The sequence below is a fragment of the Solanum dulcamara genome, chromosome 12 (genome assembly GCF_947179165.1).
Source record: "Solanum dulcamara chromosome 12, daSolDulc1.2, whole genome shotgun sequence".
In the NCBI taxonomy this organism is placed as follows: Eukaryota; Viridiplantae; Streptophyta; class Magnoliopsida; order Solanales; family Solanaceae; genus Solanum; species Solanum dulcamara.
This window is the reverse complement of record NC_077248.1, coordinates 12291143-12306977: the sequence shown is the minus strand read 5'-3', so window position 1 is coordinate 12306977 and position 15835 is coordinate 12291143. Positions and strand designations below refer to the sequence as shown.

The 15835-nt window shown below is 38.1% G+C and overlaps 2 protein-coding genes across 5 annotated transcripts; one reads left to right on the top strand and one right to left on the bottom strand.

The window, feature by feature from the left end:
• The first annotated feature begins 670 nt into the window (after window positions 1-670).
• On the top strand, window positions 671-10454 carry LOC129876118 (B3 domain-containing transcription repressor VAL2). 4 transcript variants are annotated; one of them, XM_055951443.1, is made up of 13 exons: window positions 671-1218; window positions 3809-3890; window positions 3983-4084; window positions 4585-5225; window positions 5306-5402; window positions 5560-5734; window positions 7211-7287; window positions 7370-7792; window positions 7956-8005; window positions 8849-8962; window positions 9045-9112; window positions 9484-9963; window positions 10047-10246. In XM_055951443.1, the coding sequence occupies exons 1-13, from the start codon at window positions 1106-1108 to the stop codon at window positions 10106-10108; spliced, it is 2484 nt and encodes an 827-aa protein (XP_055807418.1). In that variant the 5' UTR covers window positions 671-1105; the 3' UTR covers window positions 10109-10246. The 4 variants fall into 4 exon arrangements, with proteins under 4 accessions (XP_055807418.1, XP_055807417.1, XP_055807420.1 ...); XM_055951442.1 differs by having other exon boundaries at window positions 9484-10454; XM_055951445.1 differs by having other exon boundaries at window positions 9045-9141; window positions 9484-10117.
• A 628-nt stretch (window positions 10455-11082) lies between these two features.
• Window positions 11083-15569, bottom strand: LOC129875606 (probable serine/threonine-protein kinase PBL3). Its single transcript, XM_055950899.1, has 5 exons — window positions 15282-15569; window positions 13594-14289; window positions 12943-13200; window positions 12643-12762; window positions 11083-12239 (listed from the first exon to the last, which is right to left on the bottom strand). The coding sequence occupies exons 1-5, from the start codon at window positions 15567-15569 to the stop codon at window positions 11610-11612; spliced, it is 1992 nt and encodes a 663-aa protein (XP_055806874.1). The 3' UTR covers window positions 11083-11609.
• Window positions 15570-15835: the final 266 nt, after the last annotated feature.

The following is a 15835-nucleotide window of genomic DNA, read 5'->3' as shown; positions in this document are numbered from 1 at the left end:
TAGCCTTCTACCCTGATGTGTGTCCTCCACACCCTCCTATCTAAGGTCATGTCCTCGGTAAGTCGTAAATGCGCCATGTCCTGTCTGATCACCTCTCCCCAATATTTCTTCGACCTACCCCTACCTCTTCTGAAACCATCCATGACCAACCTCTCACAAATAATAATATAAATTGAAGGACTCTAAATTACAGGTGCAATACAATAATTACTAGCATGGACAAATGATATATAACATATTACTACCTATTAATTAACTTTCTACTCTAATTTATATCTTCCACGACCTCCTATTTAATTTTATGTTATCAGTAAGCTGAAACTACATCATACCTATCTAATCAACTCTCTCAATACTTTCGGTCTACCTCCACCTCTTCTAAACCATCCATAACCAATCTCGTACATCTCCGCACTTTCCAAACATCTCTTTTTTACATATTCAAACTAATTTAATGTCGCTTTCTGCATCTTGTTCTTTTCGAAGTAACTCTGATCTTATCTCGAATATCCTCCTTTTTAATCCTATCTCTAATATGTTCACGCATTTATTGCGATATCTTTATTTTTACAATTTTTAACTTCTTAACATAAGAGTTCTTGACTAACTATCACTCCGCGTGATAAGTGGTGTAAGCACCACTATTAAAACTCACAAGGTGAAAAAGAAATAGAGAGAGGAGCAGAGAGACGTTAGTGGAAAAGGAACTGAAAGGGAAAGGCGGGCGACCTTTGCTGACCCTTCAAGTTTCTGCATGCCCCCCTTTTCCATTTTATTAAAACTGTTTTACACTTTACGCTCTCTCTCTCCCAACTCCGATACACCGGTGATAAAACTTTCCGGTACCGGAAATTCAACAAACTTCCCAAATATTTCTCTATCACAAATTTAAAAACAGACCCACAAACACTGCAGCTTACCAGCTGTAGTTTATGTCTCTTTACTCTTATTCTTGAATTTTTTTCATACTTGGGTTTTTCTAAAGACTTCATTTTTAGTTTAAAAACTTGTTTTTTAGAAGAAACTTTTTTGGGTTTTGCATATGAAGTGTAAAGAGGAAGATTATGCTGTATTAGGGCTTGATTAGAAGTAGGAAGGGGTAGGAATGGAGTCGAAGATTTGCATGAATGGACTATGTGGGGCAACTTCTTCAATTGAGTGGAAAAAAGGGTGGCCTTTGCGATCTGGTGAATTTGCTAGCCTCTGTGATAAGTGCGGGTAATTCAATTCAGATCTCTTTCTCTCTTTATACTGAATTACTATATGTTTGTAAATTCAGTTTTCTTGTTCTTTCTATTTCTAGAAACTGGTTCGTCTGTTCTTCCCTCTGTTTGTTGACGTTATATGGTAACATTACCATTTAGGATGTCAATTTGACTAGTATTTTTCATGCATTGATTTTTGGATATTTTTATTATAAAAATGTTGTGACATATACTCTTTGTGGGACTACACTGGATATCTTATTTTTGTTATTCGAGAAAAGATTAAGGAACCAATGTCCTACTAATAGAGATGGAACATTAGATGGTTTGACCTTTGTTCTATGAGCTGGTTATTCTATTTGAAATGGAAGAAGTATGTACAATCTGAATAGTTTCTGTGTTTATGTTAAGATTTTTGTTTTGGTGAATCCTGAGCAGCTCAGAGAATTATACTTTTTGTTTTACTGAAAGATATTCACTAAATCATGTTCTTTTTCTGACTGATTGCCATGTAATTGCAATGTTCTTGAATTCCATGAAACCATTACTTTACCTTTTCTTATAAGAGATTGCATACTCAATTTGAGAAAACTAATTATATTGGGAAAATAGGTTCTTAGTCCAGTTCATACACCAAGTAATGGTTGTTCAAACTGACTCTAGTTCTGGAAAGATAAGAATCCTGTAGGATCAAATTCTGTGAAAGATGAAATCCTTCTTTTTTCTGTTTCACTTATTGTTTCTTAGGAAGTCGGTGCAGATTAACCTACTTGCCTTCTTATAACGATTTGCATTATCAGTGTGGTTCTTGCTGTGTAATAGTAAGGTTTTTTTTTGGCCGAGATCAGTAGTATGTGCTTGCGATCCAAGTGAGGCCGTTGAAGTGATGGGAAAAAAGTAGTGAGGGGATTATTTTTTTCAAAATTGTCTCTTTGGTTCAATGTTTAAGTTACTGTGGAGCAACTTTGTCTTTTTGTGCTCTTTTGGCCATTCTTATATGAAATAAGAGTTTGCATGCAGTTATTTCACTTACAGTAAATAATTTGGTGCTGACTGCTGATGGAATGAAACTAGTTTATTATCTTTTTTTTCATTTTTTTGTCCTTATGTTTCGTTTTGATTATTCGTTTTATTTCTTGTGTTATTTTCCTGTTTGTCTTGTTTTTCTTGGTCAGAATAGATTATTGGTATTAAATTCAGGATAAATTTGTATCTTTTGCAATCTACACCTGCATTGCCAAAAGGAAAAACATTCACTTTAACTTGGCTATAAATGTAGCGAACATCAGTTCCACCATAACTGAAAAATTGATGCAGAGTCTTAGGGCATCCATTTATTTGAGAAATTATATCCAGAGACCACTTTAGCATAGACATATTCAAATATGAATTGGCTATAGATGCCAAAGCAATTCCTGGAATAGTTGATGGAGCGCAAGCTGACTCAGACACCACAATTATAAAAAAATTTAAAAATTCAATGGCGATAATGCCAAAGCAATTATTGGAATATGGTGTTAACTGATTAGAATTGAGGACCACATGGTTGTACAATCGTACTACTGACTCAGGAGCCTACTTGTCCATTAATGAGCAAGATTCTCTTCAGTATTAAGTGGAAAAATCACAAACCACAGCCATTGGTGGGTCAATCGGAACATTAAGATGGTTCGTGGACCAACTTGTGCTAGAATATGTCAACTAATCCATCGGCACAGATGTCACATAGTTCTCAGGTAATTTTGACCATTATGGCTTAGGCAGACCGCAGATGGGACGAATTAACCTAGTGCACCTACTGGGCATCAAGATTTGATTCCTAAGGTCGTAACTCTAACTCTTTGACCGATAGGTCTCTCCCTTGTCGGTCCTCTATAACGTTCATTCTTTTCCTTGTCCAATTCATGCAGGCACTGGGTTACTAACTTACTATAGTTTTATGACTTATTTTGCACATTCTATTCTTGTTAATATGAGATCAGTGTTTCTTCCCAAATGTCAACCCATTTAGAGTAGATGAACATCATTTAGCAATCTCTGGTTGCCTTTCTGTGAGTGTCCTGAGTTATCTCAAATGCAATGGTAGATTATCTCTTAAGCCTAAAAGGTCTATTGACCAAGTTCTCTTTGCTTGAATGGTGTAGAATGTAGCATTTAACAAGATAGTCCTTTATGCTGATGGGGCCAGAGTCATACTAACTAAATATATGGAATAATTACATTGAAAGTAATTGAATTTGGACACATGGAGAAGTAAAAGAACTTACCCCTAAGTTTTAATACAAAATTCTGGCAAGCTGAGTACTGCCAAATTGGTGAAATTGTAGATTTCTCAACATTACACTTAGAAATATTGGTGGCTTCTAAAAGTGGAGATGAGTTTAAACAGGTAATAGTGCCTCAAGTTAGGTGTAGGACTTCTCATCAATTATTTCATGAAGGCTTAATAAATCTTGTAAAATGAAATTTATATAGGTCTATAATTTGTCATGTGAAGTTTGTATTTACCATCTTGTGAGTTGTGACCTAATTTTACTCAGGTCTTCCTGAGAATTAGATCACAATCTCTAGATGTCATAACATGGGATTTGGATTTACTCCAGGACTGCTTATGAGCAACTAGTCTTCTGTGATTTATTCCACTCAGAGGACACTGGTTGGAGGGATTGTATTTCATGTGGCAAGGTTAGCTCCTGAATAGTCTTTTTGTTTCATGGTATAATCTAATTCTCTGCTGAGATTTCACTTACCTATGAAACTAATTTTGGTATTGGCAGCGTCTTCATTGCGGATGCATTGCTTCTAGCTCTTTGCTAGAGCTGCTCGATAGTGGGGGAATTAATTGTGTCAGCTGTGTGAAGAGCTGTCAGCGACATGCTGTGAGATAAATTTTATGCATTCATATGAACTGTTGTACTGTGAACATATGATATAACTTATAAGTGACGCTCAAATGAATTGTAACTACTGAAGTTGGCTTGCTAGCTCTCCTTGGATTGTAATTTAACTATTTAAGTAGTAGTCCATAAAACATTTGAATAACATAGTAAACTCTAATAACTCGTGGACATTGTTCCTACCGATTTTATCCAAAAAAAAAATCACATCTAAGAAAAAACCCCAGCAAATTGCACTCGTGCTTCCCATCTGTTTATCTGTTCTATTTCCTGATTGTTCTCTAACATTGTTCAGGAGTAGGACACCCTATTTCTATTTGTAATGTAGTTAAGCAAGTGTATTTTTTAATTAGCAAGTATTTTTTCCATTGGAAGTGACAGATTGAAGTTGCTAGACATGACATTGTTTTCTTAGGGTTTATCTATTAGAAACTTAGGAACTATGTTTACATCCTGCATCATGTTCTTCAATTTTCCTGCAGACCCAAAATCATGAGAAGCCCAAAGCTTTTGGAACTTCTATCTCAAACAGTGTTGGTGAAACAGCTTCCACTTCTTTGGGCAGTCAGATGAATGGTTCTGAACCTAATAAAAGAGAGGGTTCTGACAGTATTGATCCAGCACTTCTGCTCCTACACCAGAATGACAACACCAATAGGCCTATAGGACAAATAAAAATGGAAGAAGCCTTCCATCCCACTGGAGAATCTGGAAGCACTTTTTCGTCAAATTTGTGTCAGGCTTCGGCGGAGTCCTCTAAAAATGCCAAACTGGATTCATATAACGGATACAAAGGAGTTATAGAGATTCATGGATCAACGGTGCAAACAAACTTAAGCATAGCTCTGTCTGCACCTTCACCGAACACAAAGCTCTTTGCCACTACATTGGATGAGGGGGACTTGAACAAGACAATTTCTTCCTTGCAGCAAGGGTCTAGGTCGCGAAACCTCTTGCCTAAACCTCCCAAATCTACCTCTGCTTTGGGACCAGAGACTAGTGCTGGCATAATTTCACAGATTCGTGTTGCCAGACCACCGGTTGAAGGTCGGATTAAGAATCAGCTGCTTCCACGCTATTGGCCGAGGATAACAGACCAGGAGTTGCAGCAAATATCTGGAGAGTATCCATCATGAGCTCTTAAATTAATTCATTGTTGTTGACCTATGTCATACATGATTTCCTTGACAATGTGTTTTCAAGCTCAAATTCCACCATCATACCATTATTTGAGAAGGTTCTGAGTGCAAGTGATGCAGGTCGAATTGGCCGTTTGGTACTTCCTAAAGCATGTGCTGAAGTAAGTTTCTAACTTTCACATTTGTTTCCTCATCATTTTTACACATTCCACTCTGCCGACTTTTTAGCCCACTGTAACAGAGGCCTAGTATTCCTTTATCTTTGTCCTAGTAGTGACACCAGCAATTTCTTTAAATTTGACTATTTTTATTGTACAGGCATATTTCCCACCAATTTCTCAACCAGAAGGCCTTCCTCTGCGGATTCAAGATGTGAAGGGCAAAGAATGGGTATTCCAGTTCAGATTTTGGCCAAACAACAACAGCAGGATGTATGTTCTCGAGGGTGTGACCCCTTGCATTCAATCTATGCAATTACAAGCCGGAGATACAGGTTATGAAGTTTCATCCTTTGTAATGAGCCATAAAGCCTGTTATATTCGAATTACCTTGTTAACATTAAGCAGTAATCATCTACCTAGACTTGAAAAGATTGTCTTTTTATTCATGAGATGAATTTCCGGTTCATGACATTTTAAGATTTCACCGATCAAGACACTTTAGTTCTTTTAGTAGGGGTGGCAAATGGGTTGAGTCAATAAATAGGTCATGTAAGTTGGCATTCTAGTAAGAAAGACAGTTTTTGTAGAAAGCTTCGTTATTCTGACATGTTTGATATTTTAGTTTACATTCTTAACCTTGAATTAAGTCTTCTCCATTCCTATGGGTTATGGTTGGCCATCTATATGGTTATGTTTGGGCAGCTTGTCTAAGACAGGTTAAGCTGGGCATAACCCAAATTAGCTCGTCAGTGAAATATCTCATGCCCAGCCTGATAAGTTTTGGGCAAGTTATAAATAATTGGGTCAATTTTGCTACCGCTAGTTCTTTGCTTTAACTCAACATTGAAGCAGTGATGCTGGCAGGTCAATACTCATTACCCACCTCTTTTTGAGAAAAAGGGGTCAGGTTAGACATAGAATCCATGAGGTTAGAATTTTTGACATTCTCCAAATACATGCTTATGCACATCTTCTTGTTAAAGCCAGTCAGCTATTCTGGAATTAGAATGACAGTAATAGGGCCAATACTTCTTTCACTTTTCCAAGTTTAGATTATTATTAGCTATAAAACAACAATGAGTTCATTGTTAACTACTGTACCTTCCAAGTTGGTCTGATAGGATGATTCTCAATTTTCCAATTTTTTGTTTTTTTCCAATTCATACACTATCAAAGGGGGATAGTCACATTGAGTGCTTATATATTAACATAGATAGTAAATTTGCTCCTCTGGTATGGTTCCTAACAGGTTTCAATATAAGAACGTTATGCCAGGAAGAGAATCGAGTGAAGAAGCTAATATCATATGGAATATCTTTTTTCCTAGCTTCTTCTAGGTAGCTAATATGAAAGAATTTAGTTTTCTTTTGGGTTTTTGCTTTTAATTGTCTGGTGTAATTGCTCTGTGATTCAATTTATTAACAGGAGTCCTTCAACTACTAACAAAAACTATTTTTGTTTTCCAAAAGCAACATAACAAAACAGAACATGAGTTTCACCTGTGTAGTCTTGCTAACTTGTGTGCTCATATTCTTGCATTATTATTGCTCATTAGTCATTCCAGCTCCCGATAAGCTCTACATGCTCAAGAAACGGAGAAATATATGCCTTGTTTTGCTCTAGTGAATGAATTCCAATTTTTTTTTTGTGTGTTGTAAAGAGTCCCACCATGGGGTTGAGTTAGGCGGAAGGTCCATTCCTTTAATACCTGTTATTTTATTTATTTGTTCCTTTTTCATTTTGTGCTCTCTATTCAGACTTAGAATTCTGCTACTCATTTCTCATCCTATAAGAACATTTCATTTCAGTAACTTTCAGCCGCATGGATCCAGAAGGAAAGCTTTTAATGGGGTTCCGTAAAGCATCAACTGTTAATTCAACTCAGGTAACTATTCCACTTAGGGGTTTTCATCTGAGTATACTTTAGCGGCTTATAGGATATAATATTGATTATGTTGCCTAAACAGGAAAATCGTCTGTCAGCTATACCCAAGAGTGTTTTCTCCACTGAACCCACCTCCTTCTCAGCAATGCCTGAGAATATACCTTTAATGAGTGGTTACTCTGGCCTTCTTCAGTCATTTAAAGGAAGCAGGGAGTCTTCTGTGAATTTGTCTTCGAAGCATTTCAATAGTGGTGATTTTAACTGGTACTTAACTGAGAAGAATGGAGGCAGGAATGCAGATGGTGCCCTCTCCCCTTCAATGCCTGTTTCAGAGCGTAAAAGAAGTCGTAATATTGGGTCAAAAAGTAAGAGACTGCTCATTGATGCCCATGATGCTTTGGAGTTGAAACTTTCATGGGAAGAGTTACAGGATATGCTCCGACCACCGCTGAGTGTCCAGCCAACCACTGTTACAATTGAGGACCACGAGTTTGAAGAATATGAAGTATGTAGCTTTATTTTTGAAATAATTTGTGCTGCTCATGCTATATGATAGTTGAACTAGATGAACTTGGCATTATCTTAATTGGCGAGAATTGCTTTTTAAGATTTGTCAATCTGCTAAAGAACTCTGGCTTTGGTTTGTAACTTTGTTCTTCGAAATGCAGCAACCACCTGTTCTTGGGAAGAGGAGTATATTTACTGTCCGCTTATCTGGGTAAGAAAGAATATCTTATGAGAATGTATTCCACTACACCAACTTGTTGCTTAAAAAATGATGAAAGAGGACATCAGCAATAAAAGACCATCTTAAGCTACCTTTTCTGAATATTTTTCACTAACAAGGAGTCCATGGCCTATGTTACTCGGACTCTCCAAAACAGCTGCCACAACTGCGTCGGATCCTCCAAAAATGCTTAACTTTTGGATGATCCGATACGCACCCAGCGGAAGAGTCGGGGCAATATAATCCATGGCGGATAGGAAACAATATGATGCTAATGACTGGTTTGGCCAGCATGAAACCGTGAAGAATGTCCCTAAAATTTTTAACTTCTTTCTAATTCTGCTGCTACATGAAGAGCTTTCCTCTTTCCCAAAAGTTTGGTCCTGGTCCTAATAAATAGTGACGTACAGTGGCTGTTTTCTCTGAGAGACTCCGTTCTTCTGTCATATTCCAACTGTCTTTTCTTTTATTCAGATGTTAGTTTTGGAAGCTGATAGTTCAAGTGGTGACGTCTCTACCCTTCACCTATTTCTTTCTCAAAGGGTTAAGAAAACAGAAAATAGAAAAGAGAGGGTAGATGACAAAATAATGGGAAGATGTTGGAGCGGGAATAGACACAGAATGCTGCCTTAAATTTGGCACCGAATAGTACGACATCACCAATTCACCAATGAACTATAGACTGTAATTTGTGCCACAACATATTCAACTGCAACAAATACTCTTAAAAAACATATTTTTCTGTTCTAAACATTCTTTTTTATGTCCATCTTCTTGACATTTGATAATCCCTGAACTGCTCGAATTGGAGGTTTTACTGGTATATGATCCCAGGGAGCAGGAGCAGTGGGCTCAATGTGATAATTGCTTTAAGTGGCGAAAGTTGCCAGCTGATTATCTTCTACCTCCTCAGTGGACATGTCAGGACAACATTTCAGATCATAGCAGGTCAGGACTTGGCCATTCAAGGACTTTTGCACAACAGCCCTAATGTGACTTAGAATTACACTAATCATGCTTGTGTTCTCAGGTCCTCTTGTTCTGTCCCAGACGATTTAACACCCAGAGAGCTTGAAAATCTTCTCAAAATGGACAAGGGTGAAGTAACTTGTTGCTTTAGTTTCAGTGTATATTTCGGTCATGCACCAGCTCGATCTTATATGAATCATGTCAAATAATTTATGAACTCTTGATTTAACATACTTATGTGATGCCATCATTGTTTGTAAGCCTGCAGTCATACTAAACTAAATGTCATTTACCAGTCACATAATTATACTTGTAACTTGTTGTGCACATATGATATGAAAATATAGGACAAATTACCTCCCATACATTCTAGCTAGAACGTTGCATGCCTGTGTCATTCCACTTGCAGTCATTTTAACTGTATGCTAGGTTTGGTTGGGGATACCTTCTTAGTTGAACAAAAATAATATTGTTTTAGTTTTGTTGGCGCTGTTGTACAGATTTCAAGAAACAGAGAAGTGCAGCAGGCCAAAGGACAACACAGGCCCATGATTCTTCTGATTTAGATTCTCAAGCAAATGGGATAAGCATTGCTGGTGACGTAAGAGAGCCTGGTCTTGCATCGGTTGCAACAACAACAAAACACCCAAGGCATCGACCTGGCTGTTCGTGCATTGTGTGCATCCAGCCTCCCAGCGGGAAGGGCAAACATAACCCGACATGTACTTGCAATGTCTGCATGACAGTCAAACGCCGTTTCAAGACACTTATGATGCGTAAAAAGAAGCGTCAATCAGAACGTGAAGCGGAACTTGGCCAGAGGAATCAACTTATGTGGAGTTCCAAGGAAGAGACTGAAGTGGACAGCTTCTCTAGACAGGTGAAACCAGAAGTTGATCCTTCAGACAAAGAAAGGTCAGGAAGCGAGACACTGGCGAGGGGCCATAGCAGCAATCAATTGCAGAAGCTTCCTGAAATAAGTAAGTCGCAATTAGACTTAAACTGTCACCCAAATCGTGAAGATACAGGTTCATCTCATATTAGCATGATGTCTCTTCTTCAGCAAGCTTATCTGCCGCTAGAGACATATCTGAGGCAGAATGGTCTAACAAGTTTAGTTTCTGAGCAACAAGGGAGCTCAGGGTCCCAAGGGTTGCCCCAAGACACCAGAGAGAGTGACCTACGCGTCCAAGAGGATCAGTGCCTTGCTTCTACTGCTCAAGAGCTAGAAAAGGATGTCGCTAAGGAAAACTCTGAACAAGATCAAAGTGGAAAGGACCAATGATGAAAACATGAAATCCTTTTGCTTGCTATTGCTCCTTTCTATTCTTTTTCTTGATGGACCAACTAAATATAGGAGGTTTCCACTCTTCTCCATATCAGCATATTCCGTCCGCCTTGTTGATATCTTGTACTTATTAGGAGTATGTCAAGCAATTGGGTGTTAAAATATTTGTGTTTATAGGCTGTACCACGTGTGTACTGAATATTTAGCTTTCCCTCATGACTAACTTTTAAATGTCATATAATTTGCATTTAGCCCATGATGTATATGCTTGCGATGCTTTTGATGAGGGATAGGCACTTATGGTGGACAAATGAGTTGAAATATGTTTATATAACAAATGAAATTGTTTCATCACATCCTTGCTCTTGAAGAAATTTAAAGGATAGTAAACAGTGAAGGGTATTTCCATCTCAGCTGAAGGAGACCTTCGAAATATGTTCCTTCCAAAGGTATTAGCGATTTGTCACTAAAAAGCTAGTATGATTCAAACCTTCAACGTATAGGATGAAGGTGAATGCCCGTGTGATTTGTGTCAATTGGTTTTGTAGTTTTCTATAAATTAGTTTCTAGTTTTATGTATTTTTATTTTGTGATCCAAACAAGTGTAGCAGCTGGAGGAAGAAAAACAATCTGCACCTGGTAGGTAGCAGCCAACTGATGAGAAATATTTGACAGTAATCATCTACCTTTTACACCAATGCTCAGATTACTTTTACCTATTGCTTAGAAAAGCTTAAAATGTCTGTGAAAGAGTGTATAAATCAAGTGCAACCAGCTTGTACTAATGCAAATATATTTGAGATTCTGTAGCTGACACTTTCCAACCTAGTATTTCACTCACATTAGATTACAAAACTTTACAGATAACATGGAACACTGAGATTTGTTTTTTTATCAAAGAGCAAGGCTGCATCACCCTCACTACTGAAACCATATTTCTCACCAAGCCAAGTTCCCAAAATACAACATTTCTTGATACACTAAACAAAGAATACTTGTACACATATACATTCATTGCAAAATGGAATTTCCTTTTTTCTCCATCTTCCCTTTCCTTTTCCTTTTTATTGCTTTCCAGCAATCTGGGGATTGCTTTTTCCGTCTTCGAAGGGACCCGAGGTTATAACACAGTAAAGAAAATCTACATCTGCCCACACATCTCGCTTCACAAAACACTAATCAAACTAAAGGACAAACCTTATCTACAAAATGTTATTTCCCACATCTTCTTCCTTGAGGAATGGGAAGGTGGAAAACCACATCTTTATCCTTCATATATTTTGATGTAATCACTTGTCAAAGGAGAGGGCTAGAAGTAACCAATCAAAGAATAAACAATCAAAATCCTTCAACACTAGACCTGCGAAACGATGAAGTTGATGACCTTCGGCTTTCCAGTCGATCAAGGTCCTCCAAAGAAAAAGAGTAGGAACATGTCAATGAAGGACGAGTCGAGGGTTGAGTAGTAGCCTTTGAGGGAGAAGCCGATGCTCGGGTGAGTGGTAAGGAAGGGGAGAAACTCAACCTTGGCGCAGGAGTGATGATTCCATTCATGCTTGGAGACTTTGACATGTGTTTACCACCAACTACCGCTGGTTCTTGCAGAGGAAACCGTGAAGGGCACTTCATCACTTGTACAGTCTTGAGCTGGTCCACGATAGTTCTCATGGTGGGCCTTTCAGATGGATCCTTTTGCAGGCATCTTTGAGCAATATCAGCCACTGTCCTGGCTGCTTTTGCGGGAAACCGTCCTTTTAGCTGAGGATCCATGATAAGCGATAATCTACCATCATCAGCAAGGAAGGGCCTACTCCACTTGACTAAATTCCGCTCTTCCTTTGAATACCGACCATCGAGATTCTTCCGGCCAGTGAGCAGTTCTAGAAGAACAATCCCGAAACTCCAAACATTGCTCTTAGGAGTTATCAATCCTCTCTCCAGTGTCTCCTGTGAGAGATTTGCCAGGGCCTGAACAAATGGGCTTACTTTATTAAATAAAATCTCCAAAGAAGTCGAAAGCACAAATAATGTAATAAAACTCATAATTAGACCGAGAGTAAAACAAACGCAAAATGCTTCTCGACAAATAGTAATCTATGAGGCATTGACGTCTCTTCTATTAAGAGCCACATCCTCTGAAATTATGAGTCACAATTTCTATCACGATATGCTCAAAAACTGAGACCCTATTCACATATATCTTAACTACATGACAGACAGAAGTTACTGATGATCAAAATACTCAATAAAGGCATACAGCCATCTCTGCTAGTCCTCCCAAAACATTGGGTAACCATTTAAATTTTAAGACCAACATTCCCAGAGATAAAAGAGAAGCTGTGTGATTGCAACAGTAAATAAGAGAACTTACAACTGAATTGCAAGATATCTCTGTCTCTTGTATATTCGTAATGCATCCATACCCTGAGAGCTTTGCACTAAAATCCTTGTCAATTTGTATATTTCCAGTTGAAAATTCCTGGAACATTGCCTGTTGGTGGAGACAAGAAATTCAGCAAAAAATGACAATATCATAGGCCATGTCGCCATATGAAAAACTAGGAACTTCCGTTATAGAAACACAAAGATGACACCGGAAAATACAAGTTTGCGTGACGGGAAAAAAGGCCCAACAGCTCAGGCTACTTATAGCGGATAATAGTGATGATACCTGGAAAGGTCCCTCCTCGTGTAGAAATGTAAGACCTTGTGCAGCACATAAGGCAATTTTGGTTCTTGCATTCCAATCTATAGAGGGGCCATCTGATCTTCCGAACAAAAGCCGGTCTAAGCTTCCATGGAAAAGCCTCTCAAAAACCAACATCCTGTGCTCAGAACCTTCGCGCGCATGAAAACCAATCAGTTTACAAAGTGAAGAATGTTGCAGAGAAGCCAGGGTGTTCACCTCGTTGACAAATTCCTTCAGACCCTGAAAAAGCCAAAAAGACAGTGAGATTGGTACCTTAACCACAAAGTTGACTCTTTCACCCAACAATGGAAATGAAACCATCCAGTAAGTAATGCATGTTCTACAAATGAAACTTATTAAGTGCAGTTTGATGCGGGCTTGTGTCATGCAAATTCCTGATTTGGACAATATTCATTTTATACAGATGCAGAACAGAAAGGGTAACAAGTACAGAGAAACAGTGCTGCTAAATCTAGCCAAATATTAACCTTGCCAAGCCTAGACACCAGACTAGAATGGCATTACAGAATTACTGCATCATCAGATATAGGACAGATAAGAGGGACTAATCAGCAGATGACAGACAGCTAGGATAATATAAAGTCAAAACCTGCTAATGCAATTGAACATTACCTGTGAAGAAGGGTGAAGGCGAGTTATAGTGGCTTCAAGCTTCTTTGCACCAGAGGTATCATCCCCAAAAGAAGCTCTGTAGATGACAGAAGAGAGACCTTCGGACATACAACGTTCTGGAGAGAAATGGTGGCATGCAGCAGAAATTTCATCAAAAGCAAAGTTCCTAAGCGTTCCAGTAGAAGGCAATGTAGGAGGCAGTACAGGAGGAAGTGGCAATGGTCCAGAGGCATTGAGATGGCTACTTGTATTCCCCACTTTGAAGCTTTTCGTAGTCCTGAGAGCAGCGGCATTCTGAGGTGATGGAAGTGGTAGAGGCTGAGGAACTGATGACCTGTATTCCTTTATTGATCCAGCATGACTAGTCATCTCTTCATGTTCCTCACATTCATTCGATGCTAGAGCATCTTGATCCGCTGTGTCTAGACTTGATGGGGCGGAAAGAGTTCGTGCCCTACTCGTCGTTACTCCATTGTTTGACTGCACAGGTTTCACTCTTGTTCTAAAACTTGGTGGTGCGGACTGCAATGATCTTGTTTGTCTCTGAGGTTCAGGCAGTGCAGTAGGTGACTGCTCCTGAGGATTCACACGTTTGATGTGGATGCTATGCTCGGATTTTTTCTTCTTACTCTTTGAAACCGTGAAGCATCCCATCTTAATGTCTAAATAACCCGGCCTTATCTGGTTTATATCGTCCTGTCAAATCAATAGTAAGACATAAACACATGACAACCATTATGAAACAATTTACAACCTAAAGTATCGAGCAACATGGGCTTATCAGGGAATCAAATCACTAAAATTTATTTAAGATCACAGAGCAAAATCAATCGTTGGTTAAGGTAATCAAGAAATTATATCACCACTTTGCTCCGCCAAGCAAGCTGGTTTAGGAACCTAAGAGATTGAATGATCTCCTACTATTCTTTAAAACCAAATTTGAATACCTTCAGCTCCACTTTTCTAATCGACCTAAAACATTTGCAATTTTCAATAGCAATGCTGCGGTCAATTTAGATTCACTCTAAGTACTTCAAATGATTAAAACTACAAGATTGAGGGAAGCACGGTTCACTAAGCTCGCGCTATGCGTGAAGTCCGAGTAAGGGCCGGACCAAAGGGTTTGTTGCACGCAGCCTTCCCTGCATTTCTGAAAGAGGTTCTGTCCACAACTCGAACTCGAGACCTCATATTCACATGATAACAACTTTACCAAATTACACCAAGTGATTTTTAGATCCTGAGGCAGATAGGCTAGATGAAAAAGCAATCAACCAATCTTTATCAATAAAGAGTCAAAAATCAACCAAGTTTCTTGGTTTGCTACTGATAGGCTCAACTCAGCAAAGAGGATTCATAAAAACAATTCAAAAGTTTTGATACATTTCCATAAAAAGTGATGTCATTAGTAATTGCCAAAATATGCCTTCATAGTTCAATCAGTTTATAAGCTCTTGAATTTTCAAAGCACAAAATACACCAAAGTTTCTCTAAATTGGACACCAACTTCAAGAAAGGCAATTTTTCAAGAATCACTAATAAATGAATGTGGGACTGATAAAATCAATCTAATCTAAACTACGAACAACAATAGATTTCCTTAAGAAGACCCCCAAATCCAAAATTTTCAGCTGAATTTCTAAAATTAACAAAAAAAAAGTAAGATCAAGAAAAGCTAAAAAACCAACCTGGGACACTTGCTCCACAGCTTGTAGTTGCTTTTTTGAGCTCAAAGTTTCGATCTTTACTGATTTCTTGTGATTTAAAAACAACCCATGTAATGAATTTTCATTCAAATCTGTTGGATGAATCGGTAAATATTGGGTGAGGAAAGAAACCCTAAAAAGAAGTGGTAGAAATATAAATGTAGAAAGGCGAAAAGATGAGACTTTTAAGAGTAAAAAGGCAAAGAAAGTAGGCAAAAGAAGACTGGAGTTTGTTAGGTTGGGGTGGGGGCGAGGTTGAGGTGGTTTCATAGGAAAGGGGACTGAAGAAGTATTAGTCAAACTTAAATCAACAAAAGTCCACACAATTATTAATAATTAACGCAATTTTCTATTATTATTATTTTTTATATTAAGAAAGATAACATTGGTATCATCCAACTTACAACAATACAAATCTTATACCTTATGACATTTTTGCCCTCACATACAAATTCTTTTTAATAATGTCTGACGATAAAATTCGAATACAAGATTTCAATAATGTTTTAAAATATTGTTATAGTATGTAAGTATTT